Genomic DNA, 22535 nt, shown 5'->3' with positions numbered 1-22535 from the left:
TCTTTATAAATCTTATTTGTTTCTTTTCAGAACCTGAATTTTTCCTTCCTTCGACCTTAACAAAGTGTCCCTCTAGAGCCAGGTAACCATTTATAATATTTTTTGTTGAATTTTATACATTAAATGTTTAATGGAATAAAAATCAAATTCTTTTAATTTACATAAAATATCTTGAAACATTAAAATCTTTTGATTAAAATTAACTAATAATAATTAACTCTTGATAGATTACACTCATAAATGTTATATATAATTCAATTTAAATTTATCAATCTCTTTTTGTTTCAAAATATTCAAATTTTAATACATTTTTTTTTATGTTTCTTTTTCAGAACCTGGATTTTTTTTTTGGATCTACCCGAATCAATTTTCCTCCGGGAGCCGGGGATCCCCTTTTCGTTTTGGTTTTTGAATTTTAGACTTAAAATATTTAATGGTATAAAAATCAAATTCATTTAATTTTTATAAATTATCTTAATAAATCTGATATGTTTTCTTTTCAGAACTGGGATATTTTTTTCATCTATCAAAATCAAAATTGTTTCAGGAGCTAAGTAACCTTTTTTCATTTTACACCTTACATTTTCCATGGTATATACATGATAATTTTGTAATTTACTTAAAATGATTTAAAAATTTTAAATAAATTATTTTAACTATATATATTCTTTATATAATTACTCTCCTTTAATAACCAAATAATATTATTATAATTCAATTTTCCTTATGGTTCTTTTCAAAACTGAGATTTTTTTTTTCATTTACCTAAATAAAAATTCCTCCGGGAGTCTGAGATCACTTTTTAATTTTTAATGGTATAAATATGATTGTTTTATAACTTATTAAAATATTTTAGAAATATAAAAATTATTTAAATTTATGCTTTATTTCTGACTTTTTATTAATCAAGTTTAAATGTTTATATGAATAATTAATGTTTTATGAAAAATAATAAGTTATTTTATAATTTTATTAAAAGGAAATATTTACTTCTACAAATTTTTATAGCATTCAGACCTTGAAAATTCTTTAATGTCATCTTTAATACCATTTATATCAATCAATAATGAGAAATTTTTAGCTATTACTGGATCACTCAGTCGACTTGATACACCACTATTTGCCAATATTTATATCACCACATCAAGGACACTCTTCGCAGGAGCATTTCTGAAAAAGATTATTGAACAATAATTGTTGTATATGATGAAAGGAGAATATAAAATAGTTTAATGGAATTTTTTACCTTGGAAGTTATAAAAAATATATACATTTATTTTCTTATTTTGAATGGAAGATAAAGTTTAATATTTACATAAATTACCTCAAGTTGCCACTATGTTGAAGATTTGACATTTTAGTGGTTTAAGTAAATAAAAAATGTAATAAATGGGTGTAGAAGGAATAAGATGCAAGTTCTGCTATATCATGTGTGATGTTTCGGCATTGTTCCTCTTCTTTTGGCCAAAAGGTACACTTAGTCACTGACCTATAAAAGGGCCGCTATGAAACATTGTTGGACAACAAGATTGATTGACAAGGAAACAAATTAAATCGGTGTTTGAAACATCACAGCAACATAAACATACTATCAGTGTTCACGAAAAGACAACAATTTACAGAAGAGCCCTCGTGATTATGGATGTTGCGATACTACTGATATTAAAAAAATATCGATACATTTCTTTCGATACAAGTACTTTTTGTATCTATCAATACTTTACTTGTATCGATAAAAAAATACTGGTATCGAATGTATAGCATTAAATCATTTATTAACCGCCATAATGGTTCAAAAATCAAAAGTACTCGAATGGTCGGATGGTATCAAAGAATAATTCTTTTCTAGAAAAATTATTTGCGCGCATGGTAAGGAATTTGTTTATAAAATTCGGTCATCATACTAAAGTCTATACTTTATACGACTGTATTTGTCATTTCCATGAACCAGAAACTACAGTCCACAATACAATAGTGTCAATAGGTTTATAATAAACCTTTTTATCATAAATTATGTATACTAAGTTCATTTTTAGCCATGGAAATAGTAAAAAGTATTGCACAAAATATACAATATGTTTAGATTTACTGATTTATATACCGATTAGATGAAATATAAATTACAAATAATGATATAGGTACCTGGCGGAAACAATTAAAAATTTGTTTACATACAGCATTTTTATCTGTGGTTCATGAACCATAACTAGTTTTAGTTAAATATTAGTAAAATGGCATATTTTAAGACATACTAACATTTTGAATTCATTCTTAACTTGGAGAAAGAAAACTTTAAAATATAAAAATAATTTTTCATTTGATACTTATTCATATAGGTCGTTATCATATTTTATTGTTATCAATATTTTAATTATATTTGTTACGATGATAGGACTAAGTAAAAGGATCAATATTTTTTTTTCGATACTCATACCGGTCGTTACGTGTCGTTATTTTCATTCCATTCGTTACCAAGTGAAAGTATCGATACTTTTCTTTCGATATCATGTCTCTACCTGTAAAACCATAGATAATAGTTAGATACTTCTTTGACTGTAGAAAATAATTTTTTTATAGATAATACATTACATGCTTTTATTAAAGTTAGATTTAGGCGGTGCGATGCACAATGAGTGTATATTGCCTTTGGTTGCAAATTTAAGATTCTAGCTTGAACTCCGCAGTATTTACCAGACATATTTGCTCCACCATCATATCCCTGCCCTCGTAAAAATTCCAAACTTAAACCAATTTCTTTTAATTTTTGGACGATTGTATTTGCTAAATTTTCACCAGTACATTCATAAACCGGAACAAAGCAATTAAAATTTTCTTTTATCAAGCATGATTTTAAATCAACATATCTAATCGATAAACTCATTTGCTTAATTTTTTATTCATACTTACAGGGAAAATATAATTTTGTTTAGGTGACCACGTTTCTTTTAAATATTTGTAAAGCATATTTGGATCGTTTCGAATTTTTAGATTTGCATTTTCTTCAATAGCAAATGCGATATCATATCGACTGTTAGAATCGACTTCACACGAATCAGAAAATGTAGCTGGCTCTGACTCTGTTGGTAACACGTTTACATTTTCTATACCATCACTTGGAGATAGATTATTTTCGTCACTTGTTTTCAACTTTTTAAAAAAAAAGTTTATTTCACTTTGTCGTTTTTGTGACATTTTAAAACAGAATAATTGAACACGAGACTACAAACGAAAACACTACGGACAACAGCAGTACAGGCGAGTACAGTACGAAATACGAATTACACACGAGTAACATGACGACTGTAAAATTACTAACATTTTAAAACGATAATAGCAATATAGAAATGGATTAGTGAGAATCGTCTTACAAATAAAATAAGATAAGATAGCGATGGCCAGTAGGAACGATACATGGCAAAAATAGCCGGTCAGCCGTCTGCGTTAAGGCGAAATGCCTTTATACCCGCATAATAAAAGTAATAGTAATATGTTTGGGAGAATTTCTTATATAATGATAATATAATAATAATATAAAATATATGTAATGATAATATTTCTTAAATTATAATATAATGTGTTTGAGCGAAACAATATAAAAGATAAAATTATAGAAATTAATAATAAAAAATAATAAAACCTAACTTATGCCAATGGGGGGGGCGAGGCCCTTCGCCCCCCCCCCTTAAATCCGCCACTGAATACTCACAAATGAAATGATACGTTGCCTGTATTATCTTTAGAGGATACATGACAAACAATGCAAGTACGAACCATAGCTTGAAGACAAATGATAATTCGTACAGAATCGGGAATACTTCAATTTGTAAAAATGTTAAATAATTTGAAAATAAAATGCGTTAACAATAAAAATATTTTTTATCATCATAGATATCTTCTATTATCATTATGAAATAAAACTAATGATAAAACCCCTTGCTAAAGTGAGTGCACTATATAAAAACAGTCTATCTCTCATCCACATTCCGGACCGCGACCCCTTGTATTGTTAATATATGATTGGCCTATCCATTCTTCTATTATCTATGATTTAAACTTGCTTTGATTCTTTTGATTACAATCAATACTCCATTATTAAGACGTCACGGTTATAGTCTGAGCGTTTCAATGTGCCAAGACGAACGCACTCATTATTACACTCGTTGTGTTATCATCATAGTATCATAATTATCGAACAGCGTCTGTCATGATAAGCACCGATAGTAATTATTGACTCCATCCGTACTGATAACCGATTGCGCGGTGAAGAACACGTGTTTGTATTTATGTTACCGGTATAGCGACACGACTGTTGATTTTCACCGGTCGTTGCTGTTCAACCAAATCGAGTTCATCCGTAGAATTCCGTAACGGTATGTCGGCGTTTGAATATTACGCCAACGCGGATTTGTCCGTGAACAAGAAACGGAAAAAGAAGAAGAAATCGAGGAGCAGCGTTTCGAATAAAAAAAATAGAATTGAAAACCAGGTAGTCGACAAACCGAAAATAACTGGCTACAAGGACTTGAACAGTATTTACAATCTGAATTTGAAAAATTCAACCAAGACCGGAAAAAAGCTGTTTGAATGGTTGATACATCCAATCGATGTAGAAGACTTTATGAAGTGAGTGTTTCCTGTTTCAAATAAAAGGATAAACTGTCGCTGAATATTAAGTTCAGCCACAAACGTTTGGAATATAATTAGTTTCATTATGTTTTTACTATTAAAAATTCAAATATTGTGCTTAATTTTTCATTATTTCAATTGTTTTTCAGAAATCATTGGGAAAAATCCACGTTACACGTGCCCAGAAACAGTCCAAATTACTTTTCCGAGTTGTTCTCCCTTATTGAATTGGATAAAATTCTGCTGGAAAATAATCTTCAATATGGTACAAATGTAGATATAACATCATATGTAAATAATGTACGTGAAACACATAATCCAGTTGGCCGTGCTTTTCCGCATGTCGTTTGGGATTATTACAATAATGAGTGTAGCGTACGACTGTTGAACCCTCAGCTATTTGCTCCAAAAATTTACAAATTCATGGCCAATTTACAAGAATATTTTGGCTCATTAGTAGGTTGTAATGTTTACCTTACGCCACCATTTTCTCAAGGATTTGCACCACACTATGATGATATTGAAGCATTTGTAGTGCAAGTCGACGGGGAAAAACATTGGAGAGTGTATAAACCACGGTAACATAATTATTAAATCATATTTAATTTTAAATAAATAAATAAATAGTTGGTTTAATTTTATAGTAAGATTGTATTTTTAGAAGTAACTTTGAAGTCTTACCTAGAACTTCAAGTAGAAATTTTCATCAGGATGAAATAGGTGATCCAATTCTTGATGTTATATTAAGAGCTGGTGATTTTTTGTACATGCCTAGAGGTTATATTCATCAGGCTGACACTTTATATACTGAAACACATTCTTTGCATTTAACATTTTCAACATATCAACAAAACACTATGTATGATTTTCTTAAAGTGGTAAGGAAAAAATTAAAATAATATATTTAAGGTTTCTGTTTATATTATTTAAGCAATTGAATATTTAAATTTATTTTTTTGTTTACAAATATTAAATATATATTAAGAGTAACAATGTAATTTGCTATGCAGTTATTTTACAATTTAATATTTCCTGTTCTTACTAATTTATATGAATATCATCTTTAATATTTTTATCTTTTATCTTCATTAATTTCTGAAATATAAATTAAAATGTAATAACCAAAATTAGTTTTGTAAAATCATATATTTTAGTTTGTTTTTAACCATAAAGACATTTGAAATATTACTTACATATATATATAATATTTATATAATATAACCAGATGGCATATTCTTGTGTAGATAAAAATAGTTCAAACCATTTAATTTATTAATGAATCAGTACTAAGGTTATGGTAGCATTTTTCATCATCTCCAACTTTGTAGTTAGTAATTGTAGTAATTGCAAGAGAAATTTATTTTACCAGTGTAGATCATACTTATTATAGTGTAATAAACAGGGCTTGGGATTTTATGCAATTGCATATTTGTTCGGGAAGTATGTAAAATAAATCTGATACGGTACAAATTTGTGTTGTGGTGTTTGAAGTTTAAAAGTTTATATAATTTACTCGTAAATCAATTTTTTAAGTTAATCAAAAATATTAATTTAAAATTTTCATTGTTGACACGTTTAAAAATGTTATTAAGAAAACAAAACGTGCTGATAAATTCTTCATCCTAAATCAGTTTTTATTTATATGAATTCTTCTGCAATAATGCCGACAAAGCAATACTCAATAGCGGTATTGCGCTTATTTTATTCGGGAACCCATTCTATTTTTATCTCTGAAGACAATTTTATTTTTATTTATCTTTCTTTCACATTATTATTTTGTCTGCCAATACTCTGTAATCGACGAATCTCGGACGATGTGCAAGATATGTTTTTTTTAATTAAAAATAAATGCATATTTTTTGATGCATATGTATGCGGATATTTTTAAGATTTTAAGCACATAAAGTCCCGAGCCCTGGTAATAAATATTATTTCTGATTAATTTTTATTTATAATTTATATGAATTTATATTGTTGGAACAATTTATGTAAAGGATTTTAGTAGATGAAAAAATATGTTAGTAAATATTTTTCTTTTAGGTTTTTTTTGATTTGTAAAAATAAAATGAATGAATTAATAATTTTAGGTGGTTGAAGATTCCTTAAATAATGCTGAAAAGAATGATGTATCTTATCGATCTGGATTACCCATTGGATATCAACATTTAGGAGGATTATGTGAATCCGAAAAATCACAACCTCATTCTGCCCAAAGACAATTGTTTGAAAATCAAGTTAATAATCTTATAAAAAAATTAAAAAATTACAATAACCTTGATCATGCTATTGATAAGTTTTCATTGCAAAATTTTTATACCAATTCATTACCACCTTCAATTAATGATGGTAAGCTTGTATACTAGGCTTTTTATTAATATTATTTATTTTTTCTATATTATATTAAGTCAAATATTTATTTTAAGTTGAACTGCCTTGTATGGTTACTAATGGTACAAAAATACAATCAAATGGAAAAACAACAAAAGGTGTGGATCTTGATAATGCAGAAGTTAAACTCATAAGAAAAAATAGCGTAAGGTGAAATCGATTTTCAAAATACATATAAATATTATTCAATAGTTTTTAATTTTTATTACAAAAATTGAAAATCGTAATAGTTGAATCTTAATAGATACATTTTTTGAGAAACTGTATGTTGATATGGTAATAATAAAAAAAATTTCTGTTGTAGGCTAATCGAAGAAACAGTTTTAAATGAAGAAACTGATCAAATGACAAATGAGATAAGATTGTATTATACTCTTGATAATTCTAAAGAATTACATAATAATGAATGTCAGTTTGTTGTCATACCAGATGAAATGGGGTTGTTTGTTAAGCAACTATTCAATACTTATCCCACATTTATTAAAGTATCTGATTTATGTGATGATAATGAACAGGTTAATATATAAATAATTTTTCTAAAAATAATTTTAACATGTTAATTTAGTGGTTCCTAAAGATTTTGCTCAACACTCTTGTCTAACACAGTACCTACATAAAATGCTACAATTTTGTAGAATTTAGAGTTTTAGAGTCTAAAAATTAATTTATGATTAGTTGAGCTATAACTTTAAAAATTCATTAGTTCTGAAAGGGAGTTGTGAATCGAAAAAGGTTGAGAATTGTTGCATTAAGAAATATACTTGGTTGGTAAGAAAGTGCCATGAAAGTATAAACTTATTTATTACATAGAAATCATTAAGAAAATATTTGATAAATTTGATGAATCATGTATGTTTAAATATGTTAAATTTATTTGTAAAGTCAGTTACTATAATTTTGGTTTCTTCATTGACTTAAATTTGCAATTTTTTTCATGCACCATATTAAGGTGCGTCCACATTAGAGCAAATTTTTGTGTGAGTTGTATTTTGATATTCAGACGTTGCGGCGCAAAATTACAAAACTTATTGGTAACTATGTAGTGTGTACCCGTGGTTTAGGTATATTTTTTAGTTTATTTTTAAAAAGCTCAGTAGTTTTGAATGAGATTGAATTCCAAAAAAAAAAAAAAGCTGCAGCATTTATAATTTTTCACCAGTTGTTAACACGAAAAAAACAAAAAAAAACCTTGGCAAATACGTTGGTGGATAACAAAGTTGTTCCACAATAAATTAAACAACAATAGCTCAAGTTTGTTATCCACCTTAAAATTTGATGAAAGTACTGGACAGTATAAAAATTTTCTTCTGATATTTTCAAAAGACTGAGTTTTTAATAAATTTGGTGGCCAAAAATACAAATGATTTTAGAAAAATGAAATGGATCTTTTGAGTCCCATAACACTGTATGTTTTTCGTTTTAATTCTCTTGAATTAGTAGGAGGTAATTATCTTGGCACCACTCCATTAATAATTATAATTTAATAAATTATTGAAAAATTATTAAAATTAATGATTTATTCATTACACGTGGGACACGTGCATGTAAATTAAAGTTGTCCAAACTGAGCACCGCATAACACAAATTCCTTTGATCATGACATGGAGACCGACAAGCGGTCAGTTTGTGTGTATTGTACACCACAAACACTAATGCCAATGCACAAGCATGTCTCGACTGGTCTAAACTTTCCTAATTTTTAACGTACGAAGCTTGTGAAATTTCAAAATACAATGCACACATAAATTTGCTTTAATGTGGACGCACCTTAAGATGAGTATATTATATTGGACTCAACTATTTTTTTTAATAATAATAACGTATTTGGAAAAAAGTTTAAAAATTAACTTTAAGAGAACTCTCTTAATATAATCTTATTCTATTTTGTTGTGGTATAAACTTAATTTAATACAATTTTCATTAAGATGGTGGTACTGAAAACTAGAATATTGGATAGATGAGCAAATTAAAAATATATATATGACATTTGAACATAATTTGCTTTAAATTAGTAAAAATAATTACATAATTTTTTCTAATTTAAAGTTATTTATAAAAACTAAAAAAATATTTTGTAGTTAATTTCTTTAACAAATTTATTATTAAAAACTTAATAGCAATAATGACTTGAATTAATCTAATTTACATATAGGTTTTCTGCCTATGTATATTAACATGAACTGTGTTTATTTATCTATTTTTAAGATAATTTCCTATTTGAGTTATTTCCAAATAATATCAAATGAAATAAACCTCTTAAAATTTGATAAAACTTACTAATTGATATATTATATTAAACACATTTTATATTCATAATTTTAATTTACAATGTCTTAAATTTTTCCAGGCTTTACAACTTGTGAACGACTTATGGGAACGAGGATTGTTAATCACATCAAAAAATATTACTTATGAATCAGATAATTAATTGTAAAAATATGTTTAAAATAATAACAAATATATTTTTTTAAAGAATTGCAAAACACTTCATTCATTTTGCAAATGCTTATTTTTGGCAATTACATATTCAGTATAACTAAGAAATCCATCGTAATTTGTATCATCATCATGTAGTATTTGATCAACCAAATCTAAAAATATCATTTATATTAGGTGATATTTAGCTTGTATATTGTTACTAAATTAAAATTTTACCTGTATAATTTTCTAAGTTTGGTAATTTTGTATTTGTGTCATAATGATTTTCCATGTTATGAGCAAATGCAGACATTAATTCTAATCCATCCAGCATTGTGTTTTTATCATAATCATGGGCACTGAAATGTCAAGAAATGTATTTATGAATTATGTTTAAGTAAAAAATTGTTACTCACATGAAATATCTGAATTCTAACTCTTCATCTGTTAAATTACTTTCATCAATGTTTGGGAGTCCAAGATCCTCTTCAATATGTCTGTTATATTATTAAAATTGTAAATTTATGTTGTGTTATTATAATTATGTAAGAAATAATTAAATATTTAAGATATACAAGTTGTTTAAGTAATTTATTTTATAATTTTTTTGAAATAAATAAAAATCATTAAAATCTGTCACATTTTTATGAGTTATGCTATTTTTAAATTTAAGTTATAAGGAAAGCACCTTGTTCTATTACTATCATGTAAGTATTAGTTATTCGTAAGAATAAATTTGCAATAAATAATGAATTGTTGCATTAGTTCCAACTCGATAATCAAATAAATTACAATGATTCTAATAAGCTTAGACATAGAAAAAGCCTACGACTGCACATGGAAACATAGAATAATCTCAAAATTAAGCACAATATTATGCAACGGAAACTTATTAAATTATATTAAAAACTTTTTACAAACCAGATCATTTCAAGTAAAACTAAGCAACACAACTTCGGAAACAAAATAGATTCAAGTCTATCCCCAACATTATTTTTAATAGCCATAAACGATAAAACAAACTACACTACGGAACCTATTAAGTACACCCTCTTCGCAGATGACTTAAATATTTTTTACAGAAGTAAACAATCAAACACAATTCAAATTTTACTTCAAGAATGTGTAAATAATCTAACAAAATGGTCTTCAAACACAGGTTTCAAATTTTCACCCAATAAATCACAGAGCATCTGTTTTACAAAAAAAAGAAAACAAAAACCCCACTTTCAAAATAAACGAACTAACGATTCCAAATAAAGACACAATACAAATTCTAGGCATTACATTTGACAAAAAATTATTATGGATACCTCATCTAAAACTCATAAAAAAAAGAAACATCCCAAAGAACAAACTTCATAAAAATATTAGCACACACTTCATGGGATTCCAAAAGCAAACTACTAATTCAATTACATAAAGCACTTATCCGGTCAAAATTAGAATACGGCGCAGAAGTATACCCATCAGCCAAAAACAGAGCATTAAAAACAATTGACCCAATACATAACACCTGTTTACGCCTAGCCATCGGTGCATTCAAATCCAGCCCGGTAGATAGTATTTATAATATAGCTAGCGAACTCCTCTCTGGATCCGAAGAATCAAAATAGCACCCAATTTCGCCGCAAGACTAACCAGAAATAACACCGAAAAACTAATACCAGAACACATCATACAGATCATCACAAAATTCAAAATAGATTTTTCAAATAAGATAAAAAACTCAATTTTACAAACACCACCATGGTCAACCAAAATCGACATAAACGTGAAACTTTCAGAAAACAAAAAAAAAAGAAACTTCTGAAATTTTCAAGAACCTGTTTTATGATCTCAAAAGCAATTTAATTGGACAAGATAAATATACTGACGCTTCGAAAAGCGAACAAGGAATAGGTATAGTTATAATTATCGATAAAAAAATAACAACATATAAACTACAAAAGAATTGTTCAATATATACTGCTGAAGCCATCACCATACTATTAGCACTAAAACTCATTGAAAATGATACTCATCAGCATTACAATATACTCACGGACTCCTTAAGTACCATTAACTCCATCCAAAATACATTTCATACAAACAAAATTGCCACCACCATCATAAACCAAGTAGAAAAATTAAAAACCCTAAACAAGAATATCAAATTCATATGGACACCAGGTCATTGTAAAATAAACGGGAACGAACTAGCTGACCAACACGCAAAAAATGCAAAATTATCTGAAACCCCCAAACAAAAATACAACACAAAAAATCGAATAAATATTTTAACACGGAACATATGACAAAATTACTGGGTAAACCAAAAAAAAAACAAATTACAAGAAATAAAACAAAATATAAATCCCTGGCCACAAACAAAAACAACCAGAAAAACAGAAATAATAATAACCCGACTAAGAATCGGTCACACCCTCCTCACTCATTGACACCTTATGAAAAACCAAGCACCAACGGTATGCCCCTCGTGCGGAACGACCCTTACTGTTAAACACTTACTGACCGAGTGCAGATCCAACGAGGAAGAAAGAAAAAAACATAACATACCATCGAACCTGTACGAGATTATCGGTCCCGACTGCCAACCAGAAAACATCACATCGTTCCCCAAAGGCATTAAAACTAGAAAAAAGCATATGATAATTAAACAGAAATAAGTCATTAATATTGTATATACCGTTTTCTTTCTTTTTTTCTCTATTTTAAGAATATATATATAAGAATATAATTGTATAAATCTCAAAAGCTAATGGCCTATGCTGCTGAAGCTGTAAAGAACAATAAAAAAATAAATAAATAAATAAATAAATTACTTATGTAAATTCATTACATAAGAATTTTTCTTTAGTCTTGCTGAATTTATCCTAATCATAAAATAAAAAAAATCATGGCTCTCATCCATCACAATTAGAAAAATATCCATGCATAAAAATAAGATATTAAATATTCAACCTAATGTGTACATCTACGTACTCCGTGTATTTCGTATTATATAATACCGATCGATCTTGGTTCAGATTGCGATGATTTACAATAGTATTTCAATTACCAATTATAAATTGAAATAAACTGGATTACCAATTATAAATCCAGTAAAAAGGTGTCTCGCCATGATTTTTCTCCCAACAATAACACGTTGAAATCGGTTACCTAACCCAATGTAAATGAATGTATAACTTTCATTACGTATTCAACATTTTTCGTAACTTTATCTAAATTACCTACATAATAGCAAAATAAGCTTATAGCAACTGATGCAAGCAGCAGTACTTGGTTTCGTTTCATTGAACCCGATTTCGATCAAATAAAAACCACGGGGCAGCGAGGGATATTATACCACCACCCGCGTGTTCTGCACGCCTGATATATCGCGAATCGCAGTTTTTACTCATCGGGAAAATGCGGGTGCGCCTGAACAGAAGTTGTTTAGATTCTAAGAAAAAAAGTGAGAGGGCGGAAGAATCCAATAATATGTTGTGTTGAAAAAAATGATACTGCGTTTAGATGGTAACAAAGAAACAAGTAAATTGTTCGCTACGTATTATTGTATGCCGTGTAAATCGGTTATCAACAAGTGTGAAAACACATAACTCTGAGCCGTAAGCTGTCGGAAAACAGTTCGGAAGACAGTCCGCCCCCCCCCCCCATTGATCCTGGTAAAATCTAAAAATACGAATGAGCAAACAGTTTACTGAAAATCGTTTTGGCGATAATTGTTATGTCAAAACTGTTTATTGTTTACAAAAATGTTCGTTCCTATAAGTTTGACTGTTAATTAAGTTTGAATAAAAAATAATTTTTGTTTTAATTTTTTTATAGATACCTATATTTTTATGTTATGTCACTGTGGTATAAAATTTATAGAACTTAAAATTACTTCTTATGTATCAAGTAATAGGAAAAAATAAATGGGATATGTATGCAAATTGTAAGTATATGCAAAATATTTTCGCCCCTCCCCTTTGTGGCTTCTCAAAAATTGCCACTGTCGGACGACTTATAATCTCGATAACTACCCAACTGTCGGACGATTTGTTCAAGCCAAAGGGTCTTGCGCGTACGATGTCATATCGTATAAAATCCGATTTTGAAAACTAGAGTTAACATTTATCGGCCAAACGTTGAACGTTTAACAATTATCATCGAACTTACGCGTACACGAGTGCCTAGTCGGGGGAAGAAAATGAAAGAAAAAAAAAAATTAAAATCGTTGCAACATCTGGTGGGCAACGTTTTCGCTTCGGCTATGCTCAACGATGATACGTCTACGTGTGCATTATACGAGCGTTTAATGGCGACGGCGACTTGTGCGCGCTGACCTTTTGTCGTGCAATATCGGTTTGTCTTGGGTGAACTTCGTGTCGCCCATGGGTTTGGGGTGCTCGTGACGGTGGCTCTCGATCCTCGGTTCGCCGGATACGGCAGCCCTCGGATGATGTGGACCCCGTTGGAACCCGACGGCGATGCCCACCAGCAACAGTTCGGCCAGCAGCGTTCCTTTCATAGTGCCTACACACACACACACATATATACTTATTATTTATACATTTGCGAAACCATCCCTTCGTCCTTCCGGCCCCGTTCGTTCTCCTTTTCCCTGTTCGCGAACGCACGCGCGCGCGCGCACACACACACACACACAAACACACACACACAAGCACATTTATATATGTATGTATATATATATATATATTTTTTTATATCATTATCCGCTTAACGGAATAATATTTTCGCGCGCGACAGATGCGCTCAGTCGGCTGCCACCGACCGGTCCTGAAACCTCCCGCACGTACGGGAACCAACGATCTGCAAATTCGATTTGTTCGGCCGCGCGTACACCGTTATTTCATGGGCGACGTGAACGCAGCGTGGCGCGATCACCACTCGTCTCCAGTGGCGGCGTCGGCACCGACGATGTTAAATCCAATAATCGGCGGTGGCCACCCTCCCGCTTATCGGAGAGAGACATGGACGAAAAAAGAAAAGAGAACCCCTTTTACCTTCTACACAGGCCGAATGCACTAACCTCGTACACACACGTAGACAAGACTAGCAATTTTTACGCCCGGGGAAAACGTTAAAATTACGCCCTATCATAAACCAACAATCTAGTACTTTTCTCGAGAATTTTTTTCTATTAATTAGTATACAATAGTACTTGCATAATTTTTACCTAATATCGGTATTTAACAAAGTTATAAATATCAAATTAGTTATACATAATTACAAAAATTACACCTTCTAAAATGTTATGCCCGGGGCTGAATCCCTGTATTCCACCCCCTAGTTCCGCCCTTGCTCGTATGTACACAAGTGATACGTTTCTATTGTATACGCCTCGCACCCATCATTTTTAATTGTTTTTCTTACCGTCGCATATTTTAATGTATTATGCGTAACGTACGTTATGCGCGAGTTATTGATGTGTTTACTGACATTCTTAAAAAAAAAAAAAATCAATCGATTTCACGGCTTTAGTGTCCATGTTTATACCGTCTTTACATTGTTCGATCGTTTGAAACTTATCGTAGAACTCAAACGTTACTGAGCACCTACCGCCAGTGCTCGACTTGGCAAAATTAAAGAATGGGGACTCTATTTACTTTAAAAAAAAAGAACGTCTCCAAAACTGGCTGAGCGTTATGATTATAGTGTAATAATAGTAGGGAGACGCTAAAATTTCTGAAAATTAGTTGGGGTACTGCGTCCCCCCCTCAAGTCGAGCACTGCCTACCACGCATAGCCTTCGTATCATGCGGCTCCGCGGAGCAAACCAAATTGCGCTACATACCGAAAATTAACGCGTCCCATCAATTGTATTATGAATTCGTTTTTTGATTTTAACAAACATTGATGTTATCACCGTTCGTCAAATCATACTAGTCGAAATGGTCGTAAGAAATGGTCGTGCTCTGAGAATTAGTATCCCGCGGGAATTTGCTTTTTAACGAAATCCAAACGGCAAAATCAGATAAATATCGACAACAGACGACAATAATTACTGTTATGGGTCTTTACTGTTATCGTGTCGACTCCACTAGCTCGCTGTGACTGCGAATAATAGCACCGTATCATAGTTCCGAGTTGTAGCATCTTTAATAAAGAGCGGCAATAACATTTTCACGGAAAATATATTATAAATATTATATTTTATGTAACATAATGTCTGACGGAATCACTGTAATGGGTGAACAAGATTATGTAATAATTTTATTACAACTTTGCACTAATACGTAATATTATATGAATTAGTTCATATTTTACAGTATATACCTATTTGGTTACCGGACTGCAATATAGATTAACCACTGCACTTTAGAGATTTCTAGAGAAAATTAAATACATAAAAAATTTAAACATTTAGCGCTTGGGCCTATTACCCTATGACGGTTATACCGAATATCATGAAAAGGACTAACAAGTAGCTAACAGGTGCGTATGTAAAAAGGCCATAGTGTCTTATGACCCTATATTTTCACAAGTCATGAAATTATTTATGTATATACATAAATTAAGTTTATAATTTATTCGTACTTACAACTAACGATTAATTTGAATTTATTTTTAAGTATAAATATCAAGTCATTAACTCTACTGTCCGTTAACCTACCCAACAGCAGGCACGGCACTAGAATTTTTTCCAGGGGGGGGGCAAAGTGGGGCAAATATTTTTTATACATGGGCTAAAGTTTTTTCAACATATACTTAGGTTAATTAAATAAAATATAAATATTTTCGTATCATATAACATGATATAGCTATTCGCCATATAGTACACAAGTTTTTATATTATATGCTCTAAAAGTCTAAACAGATAATATGTAAACAATTTTGAATAGTTAAAAATGTTTAATCAAAGACCTTCAACAACTATTATTCATAATGATTAATGATGTACAAAAATGATAGTTTCTGTATGACTTTAATATTACATACCTTTATGAATGAATAATTATTTTTCTTTTACTTACCTACATATCATAAGTATAAATGAAAGTAACTGTGTTTAGTAATGAATAGATGACTTTGTTTGAATCATCTTTAATGCAATTATTTGGGATACTTTTGTTTGTTTATTTTCATCCAGTAATTAGTACTCAAATAAAGGTAATAATAAATAGATAAAAAATTTTTTTCTTATTTTACAAAGTTCAAAACATATTTTATTGAAATTGTAGTAAATTTTTCTCTTATTAGACAAATAATAAATTTAATTTATTCCTCAATTTTTTAGTACTAACATATGATAAATAAGCTAAATATTGATATTTTACACAATATCTGTTTATGCAACATACAGTAAATGATTGAAAATTTTATATTATAAGTAAACAAAAATGTATAAAATTACACCAATATCAGTAGGAAAACTTAAAACACAAATCTTCAAAAATACGAAAGTATTTTCATAAATTAAAAATGTTTAAAAAGTATATTTCATAAATTTTTGATGTAGCTCTTTTAAAAATAATGTTTTATGACTTTATTATATCGTACATATTTTTCAGTGGGGGGGGGGCTGGTGAAGGGGCTGAACTGTTTTCCGAGAGGGCAAGAGCCCCACCTTGCCCCCCCTCCCTTGCGCCGTGCCTGTCCAACAGCAAAGGTTTATTATGTATTTACAAGTAACAATGTAAAAGTAATTATTTTCGCTCATTGTTAAATATGTCAATTTTTAATGTTAAAATAAATTGACTAAGTACTTTCTCAGTGATGATCCAACATAATAAGAAAACTTAACAACCGTAGAAGGTATTTATACTCTATCCCAGAGGTTCCCAAACTGTGCGCCGCGGCGCCCTGGTGCGCCGCGGTGAATAGTCAAGGGAGCCGCGGCTGCGCCTCGCTGCCGACCATTTTCTAAAAATAAACAAGGATATTTTACGATAACGACACGGTCATTTTGATTATCTTCATTATTAAAAATGCTGCTTTCCTATAGTCAGTTATTATTACTATACTAACCAATTATTGTATTTGATAAAGATAAACGACTGTTCGTGTCTGGTTAAATTCGTTTTTGCGTTAGTATTGATTAACTATACACTAATATATCAGTCTCGGTGTGTTATTATTTGTTCAAGTTTCTTAAGAATATATATTTAGTGAGTTCTGTGATTTTCTTTAAGTTATAAATTTGTTCTGGGTTTAATTATGGATCGATTTTTATTAAACAATCGTAAACGTGCGAGTACTTTAGAAGACGAAGAAATTTTACCATCAACCAGTCGCGGTGAAACGGTAAAAAAGCGAAAATGTCGTAAGTATGACGATAGTTATTTGGATTTTGGTTTTACATCAACAGAAATTAATGGTGAAGAGAGACCACTATGTGTATTATGTATGAAAGTTTTGGCACCAGAATGCATGTTGCCGAGTAAATTGAAGCGCCATTTAGAAGCAAACCACAAGTATACGATTGGAAAACCTCGCGATTATTTTATTAGAAAGTTAAAAGAACTAAAACAGGAAAAAAGTACGTTTTTCAAGAATGCATCAATACCAACCAATGCTTTGATTGCATCTTATAAAGTTTCCTATAGAATTGCGAAATGTAAGAAGCCCCATACCATTGCAGAAGAGCTTATCTTACCAGCTGCTATAGATATGGTAAATATTATGGTTGGTGAATCTGCTGGGAAATTACTCTCAAAAGTGCCTTTATCCAATAATACGGTTAGCCGCAGAATTCACCATATGGCGGAGGACCTTAATGATCAATTGATAGAAAAAATCAAAGAAAAGGAATTCGGGTTGCAGCTGGACGAGGCTACGGATAATAATAAGGATGCTCATTTGATATGCTATGTTAGGTTTATAGATGGTGATGACATGGTAGAAGACCTACTCTTTTGTAAAAATATTACGGCAAGCGCTAAGGCCCAGGACTTATTTGATATTCTTAATAATTTTATGTCAGAAAATATGTTAGATTGGATAAAATGCGTCGGTGTTTGTACTGATGGCGCTCGTTCCATGTCTGGCAGTTATGGAGGATTACAGTCACTTATTAGAAGCAAAGCCCCTGATGCACTGTGGACCCATTGCATTATCCATAGAGAAGCACTTGCGGCAAAATATCTAAGTCCTGCGCTGAACCAAGTGTTAGAATGTGTAGTGAATGTAGTCAATTTTATAAAAACTCGTCCCCTGAAGGCTAGATTTTTCAAAAAATTATGTGATGATATGGGAGCTGAACACTCAAGTTTGTTGTATTACAGCAATGCACGATGGCTGTCTCGTGGTAATGTTTTATCACGTACGTTTGAACTGCGGCAAGAAATTTACATATTTCTTAAAGAAGAAGGGCACAAATATGCCAATGATTTTTCTGACGAAAATTTTTTAATAAAATTGGCATACTTGTGTGACATTTTTGAAAAACTGAATGCATTGAACACCTCATTGCAGGGAAATAACACGCATATTTTAAAGTCGATGGATAAAATGAGAGCTTTTATAAAAAAACTCAAACTATGGAGAAGACAAATGAATGAAGGCACGAGCAAAGATTCATTTTCCATATTGCAGCAGTTTCTGACCTCTAATACAGTTGAGATTTCTCAAGATATGAAATCCATTTTTGAAGATCACTTATCACAGCTAGTGGTATGGTTTGAGAAATATTTTAAAAATGAAGACATTGATAAATTTGCATGGATTCAAGATCCATTTAACTCCATTGTTCCATCAGAATTTAATTCTACTGAAGAAGAAAGTCTAATTGAGTTGTCTTGCGACAGTAGCTTGAAATCAAAATTTACCAATATGGAATTGACCAAATTTTGGATTTCAATAAAAAATGAATATCCACTTGTATGTGAAAAAGCTCTACGTGTTTTAATTCCGTTTTCTACTTCATATTTATGTGAAGCTGGGTTTTCGGCGGTCGCTGTGATCAAAAGCAAATATCGGTCAAAAATCAATGTGGAGGAGGAAATGAGAGTAGCAGTATCAAGTTTGATCCCAAGATTTGAAAAAATATGCAGTGATGTCCAGGCTCATCCATCTCACTAATTCAATTGTTTTCTACAAATAAACTAAGTCTAATTTATTTTACCTAATAAAATTAAAATTAAATATTTCAGTGTGTAATTATATAAAATAAATACTTCCATATTATCTATTGAAAATTAAACATGTTTCTTATTTTATCTATTTTATTTAAAAAAAAGTCGTAAATTTTATTAAGGGCGCCATGAGCAAACTTCAGTTCTAAAAGGGCGCCACGAGTATGAAAAGTTTGGGAACCTCTGCTCTATCCTACATTACTCACTTGTTAAATTTAAACTAGTGAAGGCGTGCGTCTATAAAAGCAATTGTTAAATGTACGCTTTCCATTAACATATAATTTCGTACATAATTATTTAAACATTATCTAACCCATCGGTAATCTACGTGTTACACAATTTATTTTTCTGCTCGAGTTCAAATCATATAAAATCAGCAAAGTTTCATCTTATAACATTTCTAATCACAGTATTTTGATAAAATGTTAGGGCAATAACTAATAATTTATTGTTATTTACTATATTTAATATAGTGTGTACAACTCACAGAAGATATTATTCTCTATTTCCCAAATCGATTATTTTCCTCATTGTCGAGTCACGAGTGTAATTAATTTAATAATATATGATACAATCTGCGTAATTATGTATGAGTACTCGGATAAAGACAGTCCAGTAACTCAAATTAGCAAACGTTATTATAAGTATATACTCAAAGATGTGTTACTAAAAAAATTGTGAGTGTACGTCTTTTTCACGTGAGTAGAATAGAATACTCTTTACTATAAAGTGAAATAAAAATGTTCTCGCTTTATTTTCAGACATTTTTATTTGTTTTTGAAACAAAAATGATATACTAATGTAATAACGAAATTAAGAACTACTACGCTTCAAAAGAGATTAAATAGCTTAATACTTTCAACTACAGAGCAAGAAATGGCTATACATTTAAATCTTGAAGACATTGATAATTTTAAAAACTCAACTGAACGCAGAATTTCGATACGATCAATTATAATTATTTATCTAACTTATTTTGTTTTTGTATTGGAGTATATGATTATGTCTTTGTTTATTTACATTATTTAAGTTTATTACGAAAACTATTTCAAGTGTTATATATTTAATTTATTGTGTAATTAATTTAAAATTTTAATTATAAAGGCAGTAAAAACTATTTAAGAATGATTATTCAGTCACTTATTTTAGGGAAATAATTGAAATTTTAAATTAAACAGTTATTCAAACATTTGTCTGTATATTTTTACCAGAATTTTGAACGCTTAAATTAATTTTCAGTGGGGGATGGGGCAGTGATAGCATTGCATTGATTGCATTGATTGCATTCTCTGAAGAAGAGGTTTTATACACCTATGATAGACCCATAGTATTTTTAGTAAATATATGCAAAATAATAAATTAGAAAAGAAACTCCCGAGTATATCACTTGTGTATACCTACAAACTTACGATATTATATATGATATTAATATGACGTAAAATTGTTTACTACATTACTAAATCAATCAGATATAAACTGTTTATAATTATACAACATATATGATAATCAAAAAATATTTACGATTACTGATATAAGTAGCAGAAGATAATAGGAATAATGAAAATGTTCTTTTTCCATTTGATATTTTTCTTGCACCGTGTTCACGCGAAATTTTATTTCAATGTTTATTATTATAATATGATCCAAGAGAATTTTTTTTTTTATGTTATACAATTCTTAGTCCATAGGTTTCATATCCATATTGACCATCGGTCGATATGATATATTATTATATTCCATCAACATTTTATGATATAATATCATGATGATAATCTATGATATGTGTAATCAAATACCTATGCGTGCGTGGTTTTATACGGATATTTCGTATCGAGGACCATGAGTGAGATTATAATCATAATACTCTGTTTTGTAAAGGGTTGAATCGACACGGCAATATGTTCCGCGAGATTGTGGACACAAAAGGGTTGTCGCGAACAATAGGCAGTAGGTTTTTAAACGAACACGCGTAGACGACAGGTTTCCTATGCAGCTGATAAATTTTAACCATAATGCGTATGTCATTGTGATTTGAAATTGTCAGTGAAATAAAAAAAAGAGGCAACGATTTGGTGTTCGAACCGAATAGAAATGAAAGTGAAAATCAGCACCCAGTTCCACAAATTGTACGTGCAGTATCAAGTTTAACCATGGATAACATTAGAAACTAAATTCTTGAAGATTTACGAAATCCCTTATTTTTCTATTTTATTGCATTCTTATAAAAAATTTTGTTTTATAAAGGCAAACAATGGAAAACCGAAAAATAAATCATATTTAATAAAACCGTAGAAAAACTATCTCAAAATACCAGAATTAACGATCTTTAACCAAGATTCCAAGTCTTGGAAATTGAAATTAAAAATTGTATTTCTTAACTTGTTGATGATGTCCGAAAACAAATTGTATACTAGAGTTGATATTTCCAATAAGATTTATAAATTTATATATTGGTATATATATATATTATAAAAAAAATCTATCCAAGTTTTAGCTTTAATAATTATAAAATAGTAGCTCTAAGTATACATAAGTAGTTAAGTAGTGTGTTATGTACATACCTTGAACGAATCCGAAAGTACTACCTACTCGATTTGTAATAATTCTAAGTAAAATAATGTTATGATAACCTTTGGTATCAGCAAAACATTCCTTAACATTGATAGGAGCGTGAATAACCCTACAGTATTCGAACGGATCAATAGAACACCAAAAAGGGTAGTTTTACACGAGTATATTTCCGATAGATGGCGGTAGGGTTTCTTGCCAAAACGTTTTCATTGTCTGAAAATGTTTTGCAAGATGATTATAAACGTAAATGTTTTTCACACTCCCTCTACTGAGGTGTATTAGAACAGTATTGGGCTTAAATACCAAATCTAGTAAGGGATCTACGATAGGACTGTGGCGTATTCATACATTTTGTTTATTATATGACATTTCATTAAGGGCTGATCAGTTACATTACTGCATTACAAAAAATAAATTGATAACAATTAATCACGTTTTGCCATAACTTTC

At 30.1% G+C, this 22535-nt stretch overlaps 4 protein-coding genes and 1 long non-coding RNA gene across 8 annotated transcripts in view; 3 read left to right on the top strand and 2 right to left on the bottom strand.

Annotated features, from left to right (window-relative positions):
- Positions 1 to 548, top strand: part of LOC112679632 — a 1421-nt gene extending 873 nt beyond the window's left edge. The window contains exons 3-5 of one of the 3 annotated variants that reach the window (XR_003148232.1): positions 31 to 82; positions 333 to 436; positions 504 to 548. This is a non-coding gene — a long non-coding RNA (uncharacterized LOC112679632). Of the gene's footprint in view, positions 1 to 30; positions 83 to 332; positions 482 to 503 lie in introns of those variants that run through there. The other 2 variants (XR_003148231.1, XR_003148233.1) reach the window with 2 other exon arrangements.
- A 476-nt stretch (positions 549 to 1024) lies between these two features.
- LOC112679614 lies at positions 1025 to 3540 on the bottom strand. 2 transcript variants are annotated; one of them, XM_025549488.1, is made up of 5 exons: positions 2908 to 3540; positions 2590 to 2809; positions 2435 to 2516; positions 1325 to 1489; positions 1025 to 1170 (listed from the first exon to the last, which is right to left on the bottom strand). In XM_025549488.1, exons 1-4 carry the CDS (start codon positions 3190 to 3192, stop codon positions 1366 to 1368), a joined length of 711 nt encoding a protein of 236 aa, XP_025405273.1. In that variant the 5' UTR covers positions 3193 to 3540; the 3' UTR covers positions 1025 to 1170; positions 1325 to 1365. The 2 variants fall into 2 exon arrangements, with proteins under 2 accessions (XP_025405273.1, XP_025405274.1); XM_025549489.1 differs by having other exon boundaries at positions 2590 to 2719.
- Positions 3541 to 3967: 427 nt separating this feature from the next.
- Positions 3968 to 9463, top strand: LOC112679613 (ribosomal oxygenase 1). The gene is made up of 7 exons (XM_025549487.1): positions 3968 to 4623; positions 4776 to 5204; positions 5288 to 5504; positions 6714 to 6972; positions 7050 to 7164; positions 7319 to 7529; positions 9362 to 9463. Exons 1-7 carry the CDS (start codon positions 4373 to 4375, stop codon positions 9440 to 9442), a joined length of 1563 nt encoding a protein of 520 aa, XP_025405272.1. The 5' UTR covers positions 3968 to 4372; the 3' UTR covers positions 9443 to 9463.
- On the bottom strand, positions 9454 to 22190 carry LOC112679616 (multiple coagulation factor deficiency protein 2). The gene is made up of 5 exons (XM_025549490.1): positions 22076 to 22190; positions 13764 to 13953; positions 9849 to 9929; positions 9670 to 9791; positions 9454 to 9605 (listed from the first exon to the last, which is right to left on the bottom strand). Exons 2-5 carry the CDS (start codon positions 13946 to 13948, stop codon positions 9502 to 9504), a joined length of 492 nt encoding a protein of 163 aa, XP_025405275.1. The 5' UTR covers positions 13949 to 13953; positions 22076 to 22190; the 3' UTR covers positions 9454 to 9501.
- Positions 17599 to 19461, top strand: LOC112679646 (SCAN domain-containing protein 3-like). The gene has a single exon (XM_025549535.1). It carries the CDS (start codon positions 17599 to 17601, stop codon positions 19459 to 19461), a length of 1863 nt encoding a protein of 620 aa, XP_025405320.1.
- Positions 22191 to 22535: the final 345 nt, after the last annotated feature.

The sequence above is a fragment of the Sipha flava genome, unplaced genomic scaffold (genome assembly GCF_003268045.1).
Source record: "Sipha flava isolate LNK unplaced genomic scaffold, YSA_version1 165_pilon_pilon, whole genome shotgun sequence".
Taxonomy (NCBI): domain Eukaryota; kingdom Metazoa; phylum Arthropoda; class Insecta; order Hemiptera; family Aphididae; genus Sipha; species Sipha flava.
This window is presented reverse-complemented; position numbering and strand designations above follow the sequence as displayed.

What these genes read in the sequence shown, in the direction of transcription:
- LOC112679614 (XM_025549488.1), bottom strand. Translation starts at nt 3,192, where the DNA reads ATGTCACAAAAACGACAAAGTGAAATAAACTTTTTTTTTAAAAAGTTG. An exon ending in AACAAAATTATATTTTCCCT is followed by an intron (nt 2,810 to 2,907) that starts GTAAGTATGAAT and finishes TGCTTTGTTCCG; the next exon opens with GTTTATGAATGTACTGGTGA. An exon ending in TCTAACTTTAATAAAAGCAT is followed by an intron (nt 2,517 to 2,589) that starts GTAATGTATTAT and finishes ATGGTTTTACAG; the next exon opens with GTAGAGACATGATATCGAAA.
- LOC112679613 (XM_025549487.1), top strand. Translation starts at nt 4,373, where the DNA reads ATGTCGGCGTTTGAATATTACGCCAACGCGGATTTGTCCGTGAACAAG. An exon ending in GATGTAGAAGACTTTATGAA is followed by an intron (nt 4,624 to 4,775) that starts GTGAGTGTTTCC and finishes ATTGTTTTTCAG; the next exon opens with AAATCATTGGGAAAAATCCA. An exon ending in ACCACCTTCAATTAATGATG is followed by an intron (nt 6,973 to 7,049) that starts GTAAGCTTGTAT and finishes ATTTATTTTAAG; the next exon opens with TTGAACTGCCTTGTATGGTT.
- LOC112679616 (XM_025549490.1), bottom strand. Translation starts at nt 13,948, where the DNA reads ATGAAAGGAACGCTGCTGGCCGAACTGTTGCTGGTGGGCATCGCCGTC. An exon ending in CCGATATTGCACGACAAAAG is followed by an intron (nt 9,930 to 13,763) that starts GTCAGCGCGCAC and finishes ATAATATAACAG; the next exon opens with ACATATTGAAGAGGATCTTG. An exon ending in AAACTTAGAAAATTATACAG is followed by an intron (nt 9,606 to 9,669) that starts GTAAAATTTTAA and finishes TGATATTTTTAG; the next exon opens with ATTTGGTTGATCAAATACTA.
- LOC112679646 (XM_025549535.1), top strand. Translation starts at nt 17,599, where the DNA reads ATGGATCGATTTTTATTAAACAATCGTAAACGTGCGAGTACTTTAGAA.